The sequence below is a fragment of the Oryctolagus cuniculus genome, chromosome 3, assembly GCF_051225735.1.
Source record: "Oryctolagus cuniculus isolate XC-2025 breed Fujian yellow rabbit chromosome 3, ASM5122573v1, whole genome shotgun sequence".
In the NCBI taxonomy this organism is placed as follows: Eukaryota; Metazoa; Chordata; class Mammalia; order Lagomorpha; family Leporidae; genus Oryctolagus; species Oryctolagus cuniculus.
The window spans coordinates 9,205,650-9,229,112 of record NC_142869.1 but is presented as its reverse complement, the minus strand read 5'-3'; the positions used below and the strand labels follow the sequence as shown (position 1 = coordinate 9,229,112).

Sequence of the window (23,463 nt, the reverse complement as noted above, 5' to 3'; positions counted from 1 at the left end):
TCTCCTCCTCCTCGACGACCTCCTCCCCTTGTAGTTGCCCAATAAACTTACGCCACCCTATGGTATGTTAATTTTGTGGTTTTGCCCCTTAAAAGCTGTGTGAGATAGCTGCTCGGGGCTCCTCTCGCTTGCTTGCTGCTTGCAGCAGTAGAGGGCCCATTTGCGCAAATGAAATAAAATTACCTCCTGTTCTATTGCATCGTCTGGTCTGGAGTCTGTGTTTCTGGGGTTGTCACAAGAGGACACCGCTTTTGGGGTCCTACAGGATCAAAAAAGTGTTGGCAAGGGAACACCACAAAATCTAAGCGCAGGAGGTCAGTGGAGGAGTGGAGAATTATGAAAAATATGTTTCCCGTCTCCTTATCTTCTGCCCATCTACCACTTTTATAAAAAGAAATAGATAATGCAGCCCTATTTAGTTTTTCAAGAGAATAGATTAGAAAACTACCTGGTTGGAAAATTATGCTGAGGAAAAAAAAAACTCAGCACCAGAAGTTTATGTATTTCAGCACTGAGAAAAGTCCTCCCTCTCTCTCCGTGTCTGGCCTTCCCTCTCTCCCTGGCTCACTCCCCTGCCCCCTCCCTCCAAGGAGCTCTCGCTCCCCAGCCCCTCAGAAAGAAGGAAGAGAAGACATGCTACGTCTGGCCAGAAATCCGGCAATTTTTAAAAGAGGCAATTTTGGAAATTATTGTCTTAGCTGAAGTGTGCACTGACAGGAGCTAAGAAAAGCTTTGGACGGTGAACTGGCAAAGCTCTAAGAAGCTTTCCAAGGTAAAACAAGCAAGGAGAGTTTTTATAACAGGTTTTAACCAAATTATGTAGGCAAGATTTGGACTGAAATTCACTGTATTGATTAAGCGACAAGGTATCTCATTCCAGAGTTAACAACACATTCTTTAAAATATAATTTTTTAAGGAACAGGAGTTTAGCGAGCAGTTTAAGACATCCACATCCTATGTCAAAGTGCCTGAGTCTGAGTCCTGCCTCCAGCTCCCAACTACAGCTTTCTGCTACTGCAGACCCTAGGAGGCAACGGTGATGGCCAAGTGGTCAGGTGCCTGCCATCCACGTGGGCGACCAGCTCTGGCTTTGGCCTGGCCCCATCTCAGCTGTTGCAGGAATCTGGGGAGTGGACCAGTGGGTGCAAGTGTGAGCTCATGCTCTCTGTCTCTCAAATAAATAAATAATTTAAAAATAGTTCTATTGATCTGTAAGTATATTTTTTTAAACAAAGGGCTGAGGGAGAGGCAGCAAGAGGCAAAACAGAGAGGGAGAGAAAGGGGGAGTTCGTGGTAACAAAGATACACCATGCACTTTGGGGGCTAATGTAATCCCATACAACTTCTGCTTTATAAAAAACAAAAGGGGTGGCCGGTGCTGCGGCTCACTAGGCTAATCCTCCACCTGTGGTGCCGGCACACCGGGTTCTAGTCCTGGTCGGGGTGCCGGATTCTGTCCCGGTTGCCCCTCTTCCAGGCCAGCTCTCTGCTGTGGCCCGGGAAGGCAGTGGAGGATGGCCGAAATGCTTGGGCCCTGCAGCCCATGGGAGACCAGGAGAAGCACCTGGCTCCTGGCTTCGGATCAGCGCAGTGCGCCAGCCAGAGCAGCCATTGGAGGGTGAACCAACAGCAAAGGAAGACCTTTCTCTCTCTCTCTCTCTCTCTCTCTCTCACTGTCCACTCTGTCAAAAAAAAAGGGGGGGGGGGAATGTTAGTAAAATGGCACAGTCTTATCTATGACATGATCTACACCTCAACACCATTCTAGGCTCTAGCCCCACCCCCACCCCCCACCCTCCCACCACACCCCCCCCCCACCATTGCTGGAAGCCAGGTGGCCACATGACTCAATCACTGGTTTCAGCTCTACCTCCATCCTAATAGGATTCACTGCTCCTACTTCTCTGCCCACTCCCTGGCAAAGTTTTAAAAGGACCTGTTCCCAGGCCGGTGCCATGGCTCAATAGGCTAATCCTCCGCCTGCGGTGCTGGCACACTGGGTTCTAGTCCTGATCAGGGCGCCAGATTCTGTCCCAGTTGCCCCTCTTCCAGGCCAGTTTTCTGCTGTGGCCAGGGAGTGCAGTGGAGGATGGCCCAAGTGCTTGGGCCCTGCACCCCATGGGAGACCAGGAGAAGCACCTGGCTCCTGGCTTCGGATCAGTGCAGTGCGCCGGCCACAGCGTGCCGGCCACAGCGGCCGTTGGAGGGTGAACCAACGGCAAAGGAAGACCTTTCTGTCTCTCTCTTTCACTGTCTACTCTGTCAAAAAGAAAGAAAGGAAGGAAGGAAGGAAGGAAGGAAGGAAGGAAGGAAGGAAGGAAGGAAGGAAGGAAGGAAGGAAGGAAGGAAGAGCAAAAACCTGTTCCTGAACACGTGGCTCTTTCTCTCTGTCTCCTGATCATCTCTCTCCCAGTCTCTGTCTCTCTTGATCTCTCTTTCTCCCTCTTTTCCTTCTTTGCCCCTTCCCTCTGATCCGTTGGGTTTCCCCTAATAAACCCTCTCCCTTAAGAAAAAAAAAAGATACACCACGCATGTGCATCTTGAAACCACGAAAGATCCTCCAGCAAATGCACTGTGCCCAGACCATATCAACATCCGCAGCGCCCTGCTTTGTTTAGAGCGTGATGCTCAACACCTGCAGGAGCACTGACAACGCCTTTACCCAAGAACCGGTGCTGGCTGCGCTCTGGCATAGGGACTTCCTGCCTAGGCCCTGGGCTGTGCACACACTTCAGTGTGCCAAAGGATCCCCTGCGGAGTGTGTAAAAGATTCCACTGCAGAGCCCTCACATCCGTGGGGAGAGCAGGAATCTGCCTCTCTAACGAGCTCGCTGCCAGGGAGTGCGCTGGAGGGAAGAGAAACATCTCCTTTGTCTGCGACACCGCCCAGTTCCACTCATCGGGGCTCGAACCTCACGCTGCCAGCTACAGGGACCAGGCCCGTCCACGATGAAACACTTCTGACAGTCAACAGGTGCCCATCAAGAAATGATGTTGACTAGGACAATACTTAGAACATAGGACATGAAGGTTTATTTTAAGGATTTATTTTATTTATTTGAAAGAGTAACAAAAGAGAAAAGGAGAGATGAGGGAGAGGGAGAGGGAGAGGGAGAGGGAGAGGGAGAGGGAGAGGGAGAGGGAGAGGGAGAGGGAGAGGGAGAGGGAGAGGGAGAGGGAGAGGGAGAGGGAGAGGGAGAGGGAGAGGGAGAGGGAGAGGGAGAGGGAGAGGGAGAGGGAGAGGGAGAGGGAGATCTGCCTGTTGGGAGCAACTCGGACTAGACTGTTACTGGAATTAAGACTTATTCTATGCATCTGCTCTCCCACAATATGGCACTGAGAAGGGAGTAACAACTTCTACACAGCTGCCTCTCGCCAACTTGAGTGATGACCTCCAGGAGCTGATCCTGCTCCTGATTGGAGGAGAGCAGCATACTCGGCGTGTGGGTAGCAGAGTTGGGATTGGTGGAAGAGGACTATAAAGGAGGAGAGAGACAACATGCACCAGGAACATCTATCTGAAGGAACACCTGTGCAGCCCCCCAGAGAGCTGGCCAGCGGTGTGCCGCTCCCCCGCGGAAGTGGGGAAAGTGGCAGGGGGAACCGCCCTTCCACGGAGGTGGAAGGGTCGGTAGCCAACCCGGGAAGAACCAGCAGCAAACCCGGGGAGGGCCGAGCAGACAAAAGGACAGCGCAGGGTCTTGTGTCGTTCCTCCACGAAGAGGGGGAGCGACATCTGCCAACCTGTAGTTCACTCCCCAAATGGCCACAACGGTTGGAGCTGGACCAGGCCAACGCCAGGAGCCTAAACTTCATCCAGGTCTCCCACATGGGTGGCAAGAGCCCAGGTACTTGGTCATTTTCTTCTGCCTTCCCAGGCACATTAACAGGGAGCTGGATTGGAAGTGCAGCAGCCAAGACATGAACCAGTGCCCACCTGGGATGCTGGCATTGCAGGGTGTGACTTAACCCACTGTGCCACAGCGCCAGCCCTCTATCCTATCAGATAAAAAGAAAATTGAAATGAATAAACCTAACTGCTAATAATCCTGAAATGTGGACGCAATTTAAGTGCAACTTGAGTTCTGTGGAGATCCTCCAATTAAGCAAATAGGAACCATAAGAATTTGATCTAAATAATGCTACTCAGGGCAGCTCTACTCCTCTCCCACTTTCGTTCTTCCAAGCTGTTGCTTTGTGTTTGAGTATTTCCAAGTCTGGGGATTTTTTTTTCCTTTCTATTGCAGGGAGCTCAATAAACCTTCTTCAACTGTGGCTTCAGGGCTGGTGTCATGGCATAGCGGGTAAAGTCGCCACCTGTGACATCGGCATCCCATATGGGCACGGGATCAAGTCCCAGCTGCTCCACTTAACAACCCAGTCCCTGCTAATGGTCTGGAAAAAGCAGCGGAGAATGGCACAAGTGCTTGGGTCCCTGCTACCAACATAGGAGACCCAGACAGAGCTCCTGGCTTCTGGCTCTGGTCTGGCCCAGCACTGGCAGTTATAGTCATCTGCGGAATGAACCAGCAGATGGAAGATATCTCTCTCTCCCCCCTTCCCCGCCTCCCCATAACTCTTTCAAAATCAATCAATCAATAATTTTTTTTAAAAAGATGAATATCAAGAGGCAAAATACTGGCATGTTCATTTTGGAATCTTAAGCTTTCATCAGAACAAGATGTTGGGGCTGACCTCCTGACATGGCAGGTTAAATGCTGCCTGAGAGGCTGACAGCCCATAGGGATACCAGTTCGTGTCTCAGCTGCTCCACTTCTGATCCAGGTCCCTGCTAATGGCCTGAGAAAAGCAGCGAAGATGGCCCTAGTGCTTGGGCTCCTGCACTCACATGTGGGAGACCTGGAAGAAGCTCCTGGCTCCTGGCTTCAGCCTGGCCATTGCGGCCATCTGGGGAATGAACCAGCAGATGGGAGATTCTCATTCTCTTTCTCTCTCTCTCTCTCTCTCTCTCTCTCTCTCTCTGATTTTCAAATAAATAAAAAAATCTTAGAAAAAAAAGAAATAAACACAAGATGTTGAAGCCAGGGTCCTGGCACAGCAGCTCGTATCAGAGTGCCAGTTCAAGTCCCGGCTGCTCCACTTCCGATCCAGCTCCCTGCTAATGCACCAGGGAAAGCAGCAGAGGATGGCCCAAGTGCTTGGGTGTCTGCACCCATGGGAGTGACCCAGGTGACACTCCTGATGCTGGCTATCGCAGGCATTTGGAGAGTGAATTAGCGGATGGAAGATATTCTTATTCTCTCTCTCTCTCGTTCCTTCTCTCTTTGCTTTCAATTTAAATAAATCTTTTCCAGAAAGATGTTCATGGGCCTACCTTTGGTGTCCTTTGCAAACTTTCTTAGCCTATTCTAGCCCCAGCCCCAAGAGCAAGTTATTTTAAGGACAAAATGCAGCATTCACAAAAGAATGATAAAAGGTTTTTAGATTTTTTTTATTTGATCCTTTAAAATTCTTTTACGGTAATAAAAAGGGAACACTTACATGTCACAGACGTAGGTTATAGACATCTACAAAGAATCTTTAAGATGTGTATTTTACAACTGGAAATTTTCTCCAACTGGCATTTACTGAATAACTGAGGTATGAACCAAATCTGATCAGTCATGTGACTGTCATGTGATCACCATGTTTGCAAGGAGTTCTGACACAGTCCCCTTTATTCCGGAAGTATGACTTCTGATAAATACACAAAACCAACACACAGGAAACCGGACAGGTGGCGGCAAACATCCAGACGCCCAGCTGTGCGATGCCAGCTATCAGTGCAATGAGCAGAGAGAAGCAGGAAGTAACAACTGGCAAAGCAAAGATTTTACAAGAGTTGGACGAAGGGGAAGAGAGAGCCAGCTGCCCAGAGAGGGAAGCACAGAGGAATTTGCAGGGCTGGTTCAGGTGAACCTGTTGAAGGGTGACCAGCAATCCAAACCGCAAGTCAGAAGCAGGGAAAGCATAGCCCCCCTCAGGGATGGCAGCAGCGCCTAAGAGCAGGGATGTGGTTCCAGGCAGAACTGCTGGGGAATCATGAAGTCAGGGTCCAGAGCACAGAGAGGCAGCCTGCCCCGGGTGCAACAGTCGGGCAAGCTGACAGCCGTGGTGCTGGGGCTTGGGGCAGCAGGACCTTGTACTTGAAGGAAAGTAGATTTCACTCCAGAGAGCTGCAGAGGCTCAGTGCCTCTGTGTTTAGAGGGAACGATTCCAATTCAATGTACAACCAAGGGGCCAGGGACCCAGAAACCCACTGGAAGGTGCACAGTCGAGCCACCCCCACCAGTAACAGGTAGTAAGGCACCCCGGGGCTTGTAGGAGAATGCCCCGGGCACTGGGGCCTCCCCAACCAAGCAGGTCCAGAAAACACAGGAAAAGGAAGGGAGCAACTTCAGAGAAGTGGGCTGGTGCAGGCTGCACGCAGGAAAGACGGGCCAAGGAAGATGATGTAAGACATGCAGCGCATCAACCAGCCTCACGGGGCCACAGCCAGGACGCACACACCCACTCTTTGACTAGAGGACCTTAAAAAAAAATCATGATCACTGAAGAATATTCTCAAAATTATGTGTTCTGCTCACTCTCTCTCTTCTTTATAGCCTAACCCACTCTGAGATCTGAGAAGCTCATAGAAAACACACACCGTCCAAGAGTGGGACATCAGAGGCCGGAAAGTAGCAGGAAGAACGTGGAGCAAGAGTGAGGCAGGTGCAGGGGTGCCACAGCTGCAAGCAGGGAACCTCCTGGCAGCCTTTCCCAACAGCAGGAAAACCTATGGGAAGAGACCTTTCCTCCTATGGGAATCCTCCCTTCCTGGCCTAGCTCTGGCCCCTGGCCCCTCACGCCCATTCCCTGACACCCTGAGCCTCCACAGTGAGTCAGCTGCTGGCTGTGCCACGGAGCACTGGGGGCCAGGAAGCAGTCACAGGCGCTGATGTCACATGGAAAAGCAGGACAGGTGGGGGGGACAGTGGCCTATATAGCTCCCAGTTCCTTTTCATTCCTGGGCAAGACACAAAAAGGGTTTAAGAAATGGCTGAGATAAAGTCAGACCCACGGAGAGCCTTGATGCCTAAACTGCTAAAAAAGGCACATGACACACCCCCAAAGAACATTGGCCATGTTGGGCTTTGGGGAGCTCTCCAACCCAAGCTGTGATCCTAACAAAATCTCCCAGCCTTACTTTTCTATTGTGGACGTGTCCCTCTTTCCACACTGCCCAGGGCCCTCACTGCAATAAGTGTTTCCCCACAGTGTCCATCCACTTTCAGAAGCACTTACGCCAGCTCCAGCCAAATCACTTTAAAGCCTTAGCTTTACAGGACAAGACTTATATAAATGGTTGACCCAGAAGGGAGGGAAGAGATAGAGGTCGGGAATAAGCAAAACAGAGCTCTGTCTAGGGATTCCAAAGGTCCCCCTAGAAACTCCTGTCAAAGACTAAAAAGTCCCCCATTCCCTTTGGGTGACAACCAGAGGACCAGTTAATATAATCCGTGCCTTGAACTCCCAACTTTATATAAATTTGGGCCATGTCCAAGATGACAGGCACAGGCGGATAGAGAGGCAGATGGGACATTCAAAGCTTCTGTTTTATCCTTTGCAAAATAAAGCTCCATTTCCAGTTTCTAGCACCATCAATAGGCCATCCTAATAGCACCGACTTCTGTGTCATGAAAATGCCACGTGCTGCCCTCTGGATGACTCCCTGCCTGCCCAACCCCTTCCCGCGTCCCCCACTGCCTACCCCCTGTGCAGAGCACCTGCCCCTGCCTCTGCTGTTCCACTCACGCCTGAACTATCCTCGCATTTGCAGATGAACACAGTGCACGCCGTTCATGTTTGCTAACTGAATACAGAACAGAGTACTCCCCCACAGCCCTGCTGCCTACGATGCGAACAACTGAAACCAGCTTCGGTTCCTTGGCATGCAGGCTCGGGAAGTAGGTAAATTCGTCAAAGGAATCAGCATTGGATGAGTGGAGAATGTTGAAAAACATACATATCCTCCCACAATCGCAAAACCAGCTTAAAGTGTGGCTCTAAACTGTTCAGGGACTTGGATGGCTTTGAGAATCCAATGAAGCTGTGACTCTGTCCCTGGAAGGAGGCACGGATGTAGAAACACCCACGGTGCATTTGCAGAATATTCAGGGGATCCATGAAGTGGACCTTTGACCCCACAACCTCCCCAAAAACCGAGGGCCAGTTGAGTCCAGATCCGAACTTTTGCCTAAAACTAATAGCACTGGTTGAAAAGGTGGTGAAATTTCATTGCTTTTTTAAAAAAATGATGGTGGTATAAACTGTTAGGATACAAGGAATTATTCTCCCAAGGAAGCATCACAATGCTGGTCAGGACAAATAAATCTGGAAGTCCACAAAGAACTAACCCCCTGAGGTGCAAAGGATACTGTACCAGATCATGCCTGCTCTCAGTGAAAGAAAAATCTACACGGCTGGTGCTGTGGTGTGGCAGGTAAGGCCACCACCTGCAGTGCCAGCATCCCACATGGGCACCAGTTTGAGACCTGGTTGCTCTGCTTCCAATCCGGCTCTTTGCTATGGCCTGGGAAAGCAGTGGAAGATGACCCAAGTCCTTGGGCTCCTGCAACCATATGGAAGACCTGGAAGAAGCTCCTGGCTCCTGGCTTCGGATCAGCACAGCTCCACAACTCCACAGTTGCTGCCAACTGGGGAGTGAAGCAGCAGATGGAAGATCGATCTCTCTCTCTCTCTCTCTCTCTCTCTGCCTCTCTGCCTCTCTGCCTCTCTGCCTCTCTTTTTCTCTGTGTAACTCTGACTTTCAAGTAAAATAAAGAAATCCTTAAAAAAAGAAAATTCTTCACCCTCCAGGTACCAGTCTTACTTCTCAAGAGGAAAAATTAAGTGAGTGCATTGCTGTAGGAACAATTTTGTAAAATAAGATTCTGTTTAAACTAGAAGTTGAGGGTGAAGGACACTTCTGGCATTTTACAGCTCCCAAGAGACCCAAAGGAGTGGCCATGGCAGACCGGGATGTCTTCCAGCCCAGGTAAGGCACCAGTTACAAGGACCTGGAAACTGCTGATGTCCAGGCGTCCATGGCTAATGTAGTAGTCACAATTTTGAAGAAATTATCCCAGGTCATTCCCAGGGGCATTCACTCCTTGATGAGCAAAGGTGATCCAAATTCCCAAGGGGGTGTTTTGTTGGAAGGGCCACAGGTCTGAGTTAAACATTTCAGTGTACTAGTTTTTGTGATATAAATATATGTGATATAAATGTAGAGGTGAAAAATGTACAGAAACTAAGAAAGCTTGGCACAAATGTGTGCCTAACGAGAGAGGTGAAAAATAGTGTGGATTATAGGCAGGAAAACTGAGTAGAACAAGGTAGACAGAAGAAGTGCGACAAAGCTGCCAAGAATGAGTAGGATCAAAATAAAAATAATTCCAAGGAGGAAAGTGATAAAATGCAAAAATCAAGTAACAACAAATACAAAAGAGGAATATATAAAGGGGAAAATCCCAAGGTTTCTGTGAGCAAATAGTTAGGCACAGAAAAAGCTGCCATGTTGGGGTAGTGTGGTGGTGCCCAGGCTGTCACTGCTAGCAACTCTGAGGTCCCATATTAGAGTACTGCTTTGAGTCTCGGCTGCTCCACTTCCAATCCAGCTAGCTCCCTGCTACACCTGGGAAGGCAGCAGAAGATGGTACATCCATATCAGAGACCCAGATGGAGTTCCTGACTCCCGACTTCAGCCTGGCCCAGCACTGGCAGTCACAGGCATTTGAGTAAACCAACACATGAAAGATTCTCTCTCTCTCTCTCTCTCTCTCTCTCACTCTCTCTCTCTCTCTCTTTCTCTCTCTCCTCTCTCTCTCTCTCTTTCTCTCTCTCTCTCTCCCACCCCACCCCTATCTCTCTCTGCTATCCTGCCTTTCAAATAAATAAATATACAAATCTTTAAAAAAAAAAAAAAGCTGGCATGCCCTGCCTGGGTTTCCCATCCAAAGAAGAACTAACCAGGGCACTCCAGTTGTCCTGTATTTGTAAGAATTTAGAGTCAAGGAGGCGAGCATCCCTGGAATCACTCCTGAAGAGCAGGGTTCACGCGAGGTCATCAGAGGTTGGGGTCTGAGGCACACAGAGGCTGGGGGAGGGGCAACAGAGCAGAGGTCCCCCTGGCAGACAAGAGGGGAGCTGTGCTGACAGCGGGGGAGACGCCCGCAGAAGGGTCTGGAGGAAGTGGTGGCATCAACACAGACCACAGCACAGAGGGCCAGGCTGCCCTGAAATCACCCCTCTCAGTGATGCCTCCAAGTAGCAAGGACAAAAAGGGGGAGGGGGCTTTACCCTGCATCAGACAGACAAGCCAGGCCTGCTACGTGGAGATCCAATTCCAGCCAGGAGCCCCACGCCTAGGAAGCTCAATCCAGGGTGGGGGTGGCACAGAGGAGCTAAGGAGCACCTGCGAAGCTCCCCACAGAGCAGGACAGTTAAAAGAAGGCTAATGTCATTTACCCCAAACAGCACATCTGGAAAGGGCAATCAAGGGAAAGGCAGAAGAGCAAAAATTCAGAGGCGGGCTGGAGGAAGGAGGTTGAGGCACCAAGACGGGCAGGGAAGCGCGTGCTCTGCACAAGGTCCCGCTGTCGCTCGAAGTCAGCAAACGCTGTAAGTCTGAATAAGGCGGGGATAGTGGAGGAAACGTGAAGAAATGACAGGCAGTAACGAGGGAGGGAGCTAACTCAAGTACACCGCCATCACGCGGAATGCGCGGCGCTGGGCTCTTGCAAACTGACCACCAGGAGCGTTTATGTACCCAAGTCTGCCTCCCAAAGACAGGAAGGCGCGTCTCCACCCCTACGCACGGGAGTAAGAAATTACCATGGCCCTCAGTCACACATGTGGCATCTCTCGAGGGCAAAAGGGAGGGAGACAGGAGGCCGTCAATGCCTGAGAGTGCCCCAAGTTTCCTGCAGAAAAGCAACACTGGCGACCGAAATCCAGCAACACAGTTGTGGAGCTTCTGGCACCAGAGGCACCTTCCACCTGCGCCAGTGCCACTTGGTCATTCGTGCCTTCCTACTCAAAATGGTCTCGGTTCTCAGCGGCCAGGCATCTGTGCCTAGAGACCCCAAAGTGTAAAACGGAATTATGTTAATAAACTTTTTTTTAAATAAAGCAAAGTTTGAACGTGTGTGAGTGTAGTAAGCAGAAGGCTTCTATGATGATTGCAAAAGATGAATCTTGTCCCTTTAAGACAGAAGGAGTCTGTGAAAGCAACAGGTGCTAGTGGGGAGGGGCGGGGCAGGGGGCGGGGCTGGGGGGAGCGCTCTTGGCCCTGGGGGAGCTGGCCTTCCTGCTCAGGGGCACGCACTCTGAAAAGCCTGCTGCCCCCTTCAAGGGAACAGCACGGAAAGAGAGCGAGCGCCACTGCCCAGCCAGGTCAGGCTATTGCTACACTCAGTTCAGGAAGTTTAAAAAGATACCAGATCACACATTTTCACACTGGAAAAAAATACTGCACTTTCTAGAAATACAGGGTGTTATTCAAAAATCACTGTCTTCTCATAACCTACAGTATAATTTGGGGCAATGAATTCCTTTAGTGACTAATATATCAACTTCACTTTTTAAAGGTATTCCTTTAGGGAATAAGAATTTCAACCAAATATAATTTTTCCAGGGGCCAGCATTGTGGTGCAGTGGTTAGAGCTGCCACCTGTAATGCTGCCATCCCATATGAGCGTGGGTTGAAGCCCAGCTGCTCCACTTCCTATCCAGTTCCCTGCTAATGCACCTGCTTGGGCCTCTGCTGCCCATGTGGGAGGCCCAGATGAAGTTGCAGGATCCTGGCTTCCACCTGGCCCAACCTCAGTCATGACAGTAACTTGGCGAGTGAACCAGCAAGCAGAACTTCTCAAACTTGACCTCTCTCTCCATCTCTCTGTGTGCGTGCATGTGTGTGTGTGTGTGTGTCCCTGTCTCTCCGCAACTTTTCCAAATAAATAATCATTTTTAAAGACATGATAATTCTTTCATAACATTTTTCACTGCAAAATGAGCTCAAATTATATGAGTTCACAAATTTCTTCCATTCCAATACAAAAACTTTATATTAATCCAGGAAAGTCCTGCTCTATTGACTCCCACCCTCAATCTCAAGTCCAGACTACAATCTTTGTTAAAGATTTTAAAGATTTATTTATTTATTTGAAAGGCAGAGTTACAGAGAGACAGAAGCAGAGAGTGAGAGAGATTAGATAGTTGACGCCTCACATGGCCACAATGGCTGGAACTGAGCCTATCTGAAGCCAGCAGCTTCTTCCACATATCCCACATAGGTGCAGGGGCCATATTCTACTGCTTTCCCAGGCCACAGCAGAGAACCAGATCAGAAGTGGAACAGCTGGGTCTCAAACCGGTGCCCATATGAGATGCCAGCACTGCAGGTGGTGGCTTTACATGCTACGTCACAGCACCAGCCCCGGCCAGTCTATAATTAATCACGTCACAACCAAAAGCAAAATAAAAGGTAAGCTAATATTTCAAAAGGTACCATCTGGTAACATTAGAAGATTTTAAAGAGTAGTGACACTTCATACATTTTCTTGAAATATTAGCTCCACATCACAGAAGGGCAGTTAATCTGCTAGAGAGAAAACTGAAAATACCCATAGAAAATAAAACTATTTATCAAAACACATGCATGATGTCCTTTCAGATAAATAGTAACCTGGGATGCATTGAGAGAAAAAATTAGATTGGACTCTGAAGTTCTACCCTCTCTCTCCCCTCTTCTTCCAGCCACACCCATTCTCCACACTGAATCCTCCTTGTCTCCTCTCCACCCAGCAAAATCCCTGTTCTCCTCGTGGGACTTTCAAAGACTGAAGGAAGGTCTCATCAGAGGAGGGGCAGTGAAATACCAAGCACAATACAGATTACAAAGAGCTTAGCACTGTCTTGTATCCCTTTGTCTGCTTGATGGCATATGCATCAAACATCTATCTTCAAAAATAAGAGTAGGGCTTGCATTGGGTAAAGTCACCACCTACAAGGCTTGCATTCCACAGGTCATGAGTTCATGTCCCGGATGCTACACTTCCAATCCAGCTCCCTGCTAATAGCATGAGGAAAGCAATGGAAGATGGCCCAAGTGTTTGGGTGCCTGCCATCCATGTTGGAGACCTGGATGAAGCTCCTGGCTTCATCTTGGTCCAGCCCTGGCCATTGTGGCCATATGAGGAGTGAATCAACAGATGGAAGATTTCTGTCCTTTCTTCTTCTCTATAACTCTGACTTTCAAATAAATAAATAAGAAATATTTTTAAAAATAAAAGTCTAAATCTATTTTTTCAATGATTTAGCAAACTAATTCAATTATTTCGCAAACTAGTATCTCACGAAAAAGATCAGTGTCAAGGACCAGTGTTGTGGCATAGCAGGCTGAGCAGCTGTCTGTGGTGCTGGGATCAATATGGGTGCTGGTTTGTGCCCTGAATGTTCCATTTTTGATCCATCTCTCTGCTAATGGCCTGGGAGAGCAGCAAAAAGATGTCCAGGCTCCTGACTTCAGCCTGGCCCAGTACTGGTTATTGTGGCCATTTGGGGAGTGAACCAGCCAATGGAAGAGCTCTGTCTCTCCCTTTCTTTCTAACTCTGCCTTTCAAATAAATATTTTTAAAGTGCCCTAGGATAATCTCTAACATTGGTAACTTGTGCTTTCATCTTCATTATCTTATTAAATCCGCCCAAGAACCGCTGGGAGACGGGTGCTAGTGCACACCCATCATCCTGCAGGTGAGAGTAGTAGGAATCTATGACCAGACAAGAGAAAGTACTAAAGGCAGAGTCAGGACACAGCTTGGGTGCATTGGACTGGGATGGCTGGAGGCTGCACTTGAGTTTGTTTCTCTGAGTTGAGGGTGCAACATGGAACAAGCTCTCCTAAAGTAGCTGAAGATAACAGCACACCAAGGGATGAGAATTGCAAGTTCCAAACCCGAAAGTCCTGCATCCCAGGTGAGGAGTGAACGTGATGGGCAGGATGCAGTCAGAATGTAGAACCAGGTAAACGAGGGCTCTCTGGGGCTTGTCCAAGCATAGCCCTTGGTAGGAGCCAGAGGAAGGGGCTGGGAGACAGAACATCTGGGGTCTCACTTTCTGAACACCATTTCTACTCCTGGAAAGAAGAATCTGAAGACAGCTAATTAGACATGGGGTGGTTTAGAAACTGTTAAATTACAGAGGCAAGTTCAAGAAAGGGTAAAAAAATTGGAATTTATGCATGGGGGGAGGGGCCCCAAAGAGAGCCACGATCCTCCCAGGTATCCTAAGCTCCGCAGTGCTAAATCACCTGCAGGGTGCTGTGCCCTAAGTTAAGCAGAAATCAAGGGAAGCAAAGGTTTTCATGAAAGACCACCGTGCAGCTCCCACAATTCCTGCAGAAAGCAGGAGAAAGAGTCACAAACAAAATCAAGGTTCAGGGCCAGTGTTTTGGAGCAGCAGGTTAAGCCACCACTGCAAGGCTGGATCCCACACCGGACCACTGGTTTGTGTCCTGGCTGCTTAGCTTCTGATCCAGCGCCCCACTAAGGCACCTGCGAAGGCTCCAGAAGATGGTTCAAGAACATGGGCCCCTGCCATCCATGCGGGAGGCCCAGATGGAGCTCGGGGTTCCTGGCTTCAACCTGGCCCAGCCCCAATTGTGAGGACCATCTGGGGAGTGAACCAGCGGAAGGAAGATCTCTCTGTGTCTCTCCCTGTCTCTCTCTGTTTCTCTCTCTCTCTCTCTCTGCCTGTGTGTGTGTGTGTGTGTGAGAGAGAGAGAGAGAGAGAGAGAGAGAGAGAGACTCGGCCTTTCAAATAAATAAATAAATCGTTAACAAGATTCAGAACACTCAGTGTCAATAAACATCACTTTGGCCAGAGCTGGGATTCAAAGTCTGGATTTCACAGTGCATGCTTCTTCCACTTTCAGCTGCGTTGGGAATCTTATCTTGGAAAGCTTTCTTAATTGTAAGTAAACTCTGACCCCAAATGGAGGTAGTAGTACTGACGGCTAGAATTCAGCTCATCTGGACAACACTCTCCATCTGCTGTCTCTAAACACCAGCCCAAGGCAGGGCCGACGGGAGGTGGTGTTGAGATCCCCGTGACTCACCGATGAAGTGGTTGTGCCCCAAGGTGAGCATGTCTTCCAGAAGAACCAGGCCCCCCGGGGCCTGCAGGGGGGTCACGCTGCGCCCGTCGATGAGCGAGCACTGCTGGAATCCTGTGGCCGTGACCTTCCACAGCAGAATCAGGGAGGTGGAGGCATCTTGCCGAATTCTGAAACGGGGTGATGGGAAGCCGCATTCAGAAAAGTTCATCTCAGAACCTCCATCCAACTCACAAATCAAGACAATGTGTACATCCACAGAAGTCTCAGGAAGTTGAAAAAAAGATCTTATAAACAGTGTCCACGTTAGCGGTGTGCACTCAAGGTTGCCCGTGCTTGTTGGAAATGTCTGTCTCCCACTGATTCAACACACACCAGAAAACGACAACCCGAAACTCACCTTTGGGTAACACTTCCAATGACCAATAAAAAATACACTGGAGTTTTTAAAGATAAATCCTTCCACACCATACAAAAAGAGTTCAGGGGAAGTGTGTCACGATGCAAGTTGGGATGCTCACATCAGTGTCTGGGTTTGAGCCCCAGCTCTGCTTCCAGTTCTACATCCCTTCTGAGGTGCACCCTGGGAGGCAGCAGGCAAAGTCTCAAATAACTGGGTTCGTACTACCCACAGATGAGTTCCTGGCTTTAGACTGGCCCAGGCCCAACTACTACAGGTATTTGGGTTGTGAACCAATGGATGGGAGCTCTCTCTCTCTCTCTCTCTCTCTCTCTCTCTCTGCAGCTCTGCTTTTCAATTAAAAAAAAAAAAAGAATCTTGGGACAGGTATTTGACAGAATGGTTAAGATGTCACTTGGGACACCCCCAGCCTGAACTGGAGTTCTGCCTCCAGGACTTCTGATTCAGCTTCCTACTAATGCACATCCTGACAGCCAGCAGCAGATGAGGTTCAAGTACACGGGCCCCCGCTGCTAGCTCTGGCCTAGCCTGGCATCTGGAAAGTGAACTAATGAATGGAAGATCACTGGCATGCACTAATGCATACCTTCATTGGCTCTTTCTCTCTCTGCCTTTCAGATTGAACGAAAATAAGTAAATATAAATAAATAAAAATAAATAAAGCTTGCTTTGATGTCTTATAAATCTATAACCCCACCCAACATGAACTGAGTCAGCAGAAACGTATCCCTTCCCACCGCCCCCCATGCTCAGGTATCCTCTGTGACTTTCAAGATCAAATGCAGAGAGTGAGACGCGGCAGGAGGCCTACCCAACCCGTCTCAGCCCCCATCTCAGCCTGGACTCCTGCACCTCCATCCTACACCCACACTGGGGCAACGAGGACCTGCCAGCTCTCCCCTAGCCACTTCTTTCCTAGCTCCCATGCTCTGTGCCCTCCTTCTCCACCTGAGAACTGTGTCCTCCCGTTACTTCTTCTCAAAGGCTCCTGACCGCTTCCCACCGCACTCCAGCCACTGCTCCTTCACAGCTGTGCCCCCGACAGCTGGGTTTCTGCCTCCATGAGTGAAGGAGAAGGCACCACCAGCCTCCACCATGAGTCCGGGGCGCTGAGGCCGTCTGAGTCGTACTCAGCCTGGCCAGGCTCTGCTATTTCCGTGCAGTTCTGCAGCCTGTGAGGCTGTGGGGAACACAGAAAAGAATGCCTTGAAAAGACCAGAACCACAGAGAAAGGCTTTAGAGGAGGCCCTCCTGACAAGAAAGGGCCGAGAGGTGACTTTGTAAAAGGACAGGAAACCAGGGCTCCTGTTCCCACTTCCCCAGAGCCAGCTCTGGACCCGGGCCTCCCGCGGGAGGAAGAGCAATGAAACACTGAGCTCTGGGGTCCCCCTGCTGGTGGAGCTCAAAGCAGCCTCCCTCGGATGCCACCTCACTCCCGCGGGGGACGTTGCTCCAGTAGCCCAGACCTCAAGGCTGGGGGAACGGCAATGCAGGGGTAAGAACTCTGTTCCTCTTGCAGACATTTTCAGGGACTCCATTGCTTAGGAGGCAAGATGGGCAAAACGTCTGTGCAGCCCACTGGCCCTATATCATACTGGTCAGCCAGAGCCCCATGTGCCCTGATCTAAAATCCCCAAAAACTAGACAGCAGACACCCACAAGAATTCATGGGTGTTGGGCCGGCGCCATGGCTCACTAGACTAATCCTCCGCCTGCGGCACCGGCACCCCGGGTTCTAGTCCCGGTTGGGGTGCCGGAGTCTGTCCCGGTTGCTCCTTTTCCAGTACAGCTCTCTGCTGTGGCAGGGGAAGGCAGTGGAGGATGGCCCAAGTGCTTGGGCCCTGCACCTGCATGGGAGACCAGGAGAAGCACCTGGCTCCTGGCTTCAGATCAGCACAGCGCCGGCCAGAGCGGCCATTGGGGGGTGAACCAACGGAAAAGGAAGACCTTTCTCTCTGTCTCTCTCTCTCTCACTGTCCACTCTGCCTGTCAAAAAAAAAAAAAAAAAAAAAAAAAAGAATGCATGGGTGGTGCAGGGAGGTGACAACGGGTGGCACAGAGGCCAAGGGCAGGCGACAGAGGCTGTCTGTCTGCACACCCTCTTCCCAGCCGTGTGCTCCTGCAAGGCTGCAGACTTCTCTGAGCCCCACAGGAAGCACCCAGCAGGCGCTCGCTCAGTCAGTGCGGCTTCCTCTTGCCTCATCCCCATGCTCAAGAGTGACAATGGACCGTCTGTAATTTGAAAGAGCTTAATTTAAACACTCTTCTCTCTGGGTTGCTTGCTTTGAAAGAGAAGACTGCAATAGTGGATTTTAAATTATGCATGAGTTTAGCCAATGGACAATTAAAATCTCAAGAGGCTGATAATTTGGGAAGCAAAAAAAGTTTGGGACTGAGGCTTCTAGCTCTTATCAAAGGCCTCAGGACTTCTTGCCGCACTCTGGATTCATCCAGTCCTACGTCAACTCCACATATCCTGCAGGGTCTCATCACAACGCCCTGTTCTGACGTAGCCTCCTCCAGCTTTGGTAAGACAGGGTCCACAACTACAGGTGGAGCCTTTCATGATGCTCACTGGACTGGCCAAAGACAGACGAGTTACACAGTAACTGGGACCACCTGGCACCTGGGTCATGGCATCAATCTATGTTTTTTAATTCTTCTGTATTTATTTGAGAGGCAGAGAGAGAGCGAGCTCCCATCCAATGGTTCATTCCACAAATACCTGCAACAGCCCAAGACTGAAGTAAGGAGCTAGGAAATCCATCTGGATCTCCCACATGGGCAGCAGGGACCCAAGGACTTGAGTCATCTCATTCTGCCTTCCATGGTGCATATTAATAGGAAGCCGGAATTGGAAGCAAAGTTGAGACTTAAACCCAGCCACTCCTATATGGGATGCAGATGTCCCAAGTGGCATATTAACTGATAGGCAAAACATGCTCCCCACCCTAATCTTGTTTCCATATATATATCATTTAAGATAGATAGATTGATTGAATGATTGATTTGAAAGGTTGTGGGGAGGGGAGAGACCGAGACACACAGGGGCAGGGTTTGGGGAGAAAATCTTCCAATTGCTGGTGCACTCTCCAAATGGTTGTGAGATGACTGAGACTAGACCAGGCAGAAGTCAGAAGCCTAGGACTTCATCCAAGCCTCCCTGTGGGTGCAGGGGCCCAAGCACTCGGGCCATCTTCTGCTGCCATCCCAGGTGCATTGGCAGGGAGCTGGATCAGAAACAGAGCTGCCAGGACTCGAATCAGCACTCTAGGATGGGGCGCAAGCAGCAGCCCTGCTGCCCTACGATGCCAGCCCCACCCCAATCTTGTTGTGCAATGAGAATCTTCTTACTTCACTGAGGTGTTCTGTGGCACTTCAAAGGATACCAAGCGGCCACCTGCCGAGCTGTTGGAGCTGGCATTCCCACAGGCAACATCCGGGATCACCTGGGAAAAGAAAAGAGACCCGTTGTGGGGTTATAAAGCAGAGCCCCAAGAGCTGCAGCCCCTCCACCCTTCAGCAGTGTCTCGGTCGGAAGGGGAGAGATGAGTGACACTGCACAAACTCAGAGGAAATGCAAGCTTTGCCATTTGATGTTCAAAACTGCAGCTTTCCTGAGCACAGTCTACAGACTTCTGGGATAAACTGATGAGCAGGAGGTTTCCAGAAAGGAAGGAGGATCTCACTCACTGCTCCCTCCTCTCTTGTCACAATCACGGGACCCTGCTCTGCGCCCAGTCTGCTGTCAACAAGGCTCTAGATGCTTAGAGAGCAGGAGGCAGCTGTTCAGATAGGCTCACACACAGCGGGTACACAGTGCCAGGGGCGTCCTGCCTGCAAGAGACAGGTGTGCACGGTCTGAATGACCCCCTCCTGTGTGGACGGGTCTGGGGAGCTGGCAGGCTGCCCTTCCTTGTCCCTGTGGGCTGCACCTTCACTTTTTTTTTTTAAGATTTTATTTATTTATTTGAGAACTAGAGTTACAGACAACAAGAGGAAGAGACAGAAAGGTCTTCCATCCACTGGCTCATTCCCCAAATGGCTGCAATGGCCAGAGCTGGGTCAATCCAAAGCCAGGAGCCAGGAGTCTCTTATGGGTCTCCCATGCAGGTACAGGGGCCCAAGCACTGTTTTCCTAGGCCATAGCAGAGAGCTGGATAGGAAAAGGAGCAGCCAGGACTAGAACCAGTGCACACAGGGGATGCCGGCACTGCAGGCAGAGGATTAACCTACTGTGCCCCAGTGCTGGCCCCGCGCATCTTCACTTTTAACAGATGTGCCCAAAAGCATTAACACAATAGACAGAGGAACCCCACTGAGGACGCAGAGCTGTGCTCATCAGAAAGTACGCTGTGAACCCTTGAGCCGCATCCAGTGAAGTGCTCCTGATCAATGTATTCATTATTCCCCACGCTATGATGACAGTCCTCACCCTCCACAGTGAAAAGGAAGGAGGAGTCAAAGTATTCATCCTCGCGGAATCTATTGAAAGCAATACAGAAGTCCCCAGCCATGCCATGCCACACCCAGCACATTTTCCACAGCATCCCATCATCAAACGCTCTGGACAAAGCCCACCACTGATCTGCAAAGATGTGAGCCCAGCCTGTTAACGTGTGTGTAACTGACAGCTGTCACATAAGCCTTAGTCCTTCAAGGCCTACCTAGCTCTTTATGAAAAGGGGAAGCCCAAACATTAGCACAGGTTCTCCTGCGGCAAGTGCAGGCTGGGGCCTGCATTGTGGCACAGTGGATTAATACTCCATCTATGCTATTGGAACACCAGTATAAGTCCTGGCCACTCCACTTCCCATCCAGCTCCCTGCTCATGGGCCTGGGAAAGCAGAAGAAGGATGGCCCAAGTCTTGGCCCCTGCCACCCACTGACCACACCCCCAGAAGTTCCAGGCTCCATCTGTTGCTGTCATATAGGATAAGAACTCCACAGCTCACTAGGCTAATCCTCCGCCTGCGGCGCTGGCACCCCGGGTTCTAGTCCAGTTGGGGTGCCAGATTCTGTCCCGGTTGCTCCTCTTCCAGTCCAGCTCTCTGCTGTGACCGGGAGTGCAGTGGAGGATGGCCCAAGTGCTTGGGCCCTGCACCCGCATGGGAGACCAGGAGGAAGCGCCTGGCACCTGGCTTCAGATCGGCGCAGCACGCCAGCCGTGGCGGCCATTTGGGGAGTGAACCAATGGAAGGAAGACCTTTTTCTCTGTCTCTCTCTCTCTCTCACTCTCTAACTCTGCCTGTCAAAAAAAAAAAAAAAAAAAAAGAACCAGTGGACAAAAGATTTCTCTCTCTCTCTTTCTCTCTTCCTCCCTCCCTCCATCCATCCCTCCCTCTCTCTTTGTTGCTCTGCTTTTCAAAAGAATGAGTCAATGGATAAATGAAAGAATCTTTTAAGAAAGAAATAATGCCTGACACAAAGTCTGGGCATTTCATTTTCACATGCAGCCACCATAGGGGACCATGACCCTAGATAGATAGATTGAAATGGCTGGTTAGAGAGAAATTTTCTTTAAAGGACATTTCCTTGATAAACCTGGAATCAAATCTAGTTCACATTCAAGAAGTGAGTCACCCAGACAAGAGGTATTAAATCGTAACTTCAAAGCATTTGTTAAAAGTCTGAAATCAGAGCGCGAGCGTCACAGTTTTTATAGGCAGGCTACAAACCGCTCCGCGGTCTGAATGCAGCCATCACACACTGGTGTGGCTGGAAAGAAAAAAGAAATAAAAGAAAGTGGGTCAACCAAAAACTTGGCCAAATTATTTAAGAAAACAAAAGAAGAAATGCCATCTACCCCTCTTATAGCAATCAGGGAAATTTCTAGATACAGTTTTGACTGTCATGGAAGATATGCTACTTGTAATAGCGTGCCACCACAGGCCTAGATGGAGGTCAGGTATATAAAGTAAGATATGAGACAAAATGACACTCTGTCAGTGTTGCCATAACTCAGGGCGTGGCTTTGGTTCCCAACTCCTCTGGCTGGCAAATCTATATCTACGTTTTATGTCAACTTCTAGAGGCCTTCCAAAAAAAACTCTCAGAATATGACATGGACAAATGGGACATGGAACAAATGTCAACAAACAGAACTGCTATTGCCAAAATGAATAAAACTTGGAGATTTCATTGTTAAATGCATCCTCAAAATATTTTTTTAAATCAGTGGTAGCTCCTTTTTTCTAAATCCCACTAAAGCAACCAGAAGGTACCAAAAAAAAAAAAAAATCAGAACAATAACAACAGCAAAAGCAACATAGCTGGGTATACGAGCATTCTGCTACCGTCTGAATGTGGAAGGGTATTTGAAAAGCTCACAGAACAATGGAATTGAAGGGTTAGTTTATTTTCTACAAAAGCAACTTGAAATCCACACATAATATTTTTTATAGCTTGAATTTTCCACAACCGTTTTATGAAAAACTTATGCATGGGTTTTGAAATTTTGCACCAAAATAAACTTATCTTTTAATTCCATTTTCCGCCAGCTTTATGATGCGCCCTTGTAGCTGCTCTCCCCAGAATTCCCATGTTAAAATCCTGCCCTTGAGGTAATGAGATCAGGAGGTGGGGCCTCTGGGAGGTTCCTGGACCATGCACAGGGATCGGAGCCCCTTGCATCATGAGAGGCCACAGTGCAAAGGCACCATCTATGAAGAAGCAAGCGTCAAGTGTCCCCACACACTGGTCAGCCTTGATCTCGGACTTCCAGGCACACTGGAGGAGGGAGTATGTCCCAGGCAACAGTGAATAATGTCCCTTGACACGGCCCTACACTGAGCTGTCTGCCCCCAAATCTAAGATCACACACGGCTATCATTCCAGAAAGTAATTTCATGTGCGAATTTGTTTATTTGCTCTTTTTATGCTCACAAAACCATCAGGGGACACAGAAGTACAGACAGGAATGCAGGCAGGTGCATCATTGTGCTCAGTGGGTAACAGAAAGGTTTCACTTTTTTAAATATTTATTTATTTGAAAGGCAAAGCAGCAGAGAGAGAGAGAGGGAGAAAGAGAGATCTTCCATCTGCTGGTTTACTTCTCAAATGGCTACAACAGCCAGAACTAGGCCAGGCCAAAGCCAGGAGCCTGGAGCTCCATCTGAGCCTCCCGCGTGGGTGCAGGGGCCATCATCTGCTGCTTTCCCAGGGAGCTCAACTGGAAGCCGGGACTCGAACAGGCACTTCAATGTGCAATGCCAGCTTTGCAAACAGGTGCCGAACTCACAGCACCACAACACCAGCCCCGGGTCTGACAGTTTTATTGCTGATGGTAGAACTACCAGGGCTGTTCCTACATAAAAATATATGTGCCGCAACGTCCTCACCTCCACTTGATCCCATTTCATTTCCACAACTTTCTGGCCTGTTTTTGGCTGCCAGGTGGGCAGCGTCACGGTGGCCTGAGAGCGGGGCAGGGTTACGTCAGGCTCCTGGGTAGCAGGGACAGGCTGGAGCTGCCGGGGTGCCGTGGACTCGGTCCAGCCCGAAGCCGGGAGGCTGGGCTGCACCTGCTCACAGTGGCGACCTTCATAGCCTTCAGTGCAAATGCAGAGGTAACCATCACTGCCGCTGCCGCCGCCGCTGCTGCTGCAGTTGCCATGGTGACAAGGGTTGCTGGCACAAGGATCTGCAACAAGCTGAAACGAGACCATAAATGGGTCAATTATTCCCTCATAAGGAAAGTGGTGCCATCGCTGGGAGATCAGCTCCGTGCCTCAGAGCTGCTGCTCTAACAGAACACAGGTTCCTAACCACGCGCAGCCATGCCGGGCGCACTTCCCCGGGTCATCCCCACATTAACCTTGCCACAAATAACAGGCATTCAACAAGGAAACAGGTGGTGCATATCAGCCTCCCCAAACCCTACCC

At 49.7% G+C, this 23,463-nt stretch overlaps 1 protein-coding gene across 1 annotated transcript in view; it reads right to left on the bottom strand.

Annotated features, from left to right (window-relative positions):
• Positions 1-23,463, bottom strand: part of DNER (delta/notch like EGF repeat containing) — a 423,033-nt gene that overhangs the window by 241,799 nt on the left and 157,771 nt on the right. The window contains exons 2-4 of the mRNA XM_008259280.4: positions 22,920-23,231; positions 18,934-19,028; positions 15,162-15,328 (exon numbers count right to left, since the gene is read on the bottom strand). Coding sequence (XP_008257502.3) covers positions 15,162-15,328; positions 18,934-19,028; positions 22,920-23,231 — 574 coding nt within the window. The remainder of the gene's footprint in view (positions 1-15,161; positions 15,329-18,933; positions 19,029-22,919; positions 23,232-23,463) is intronic.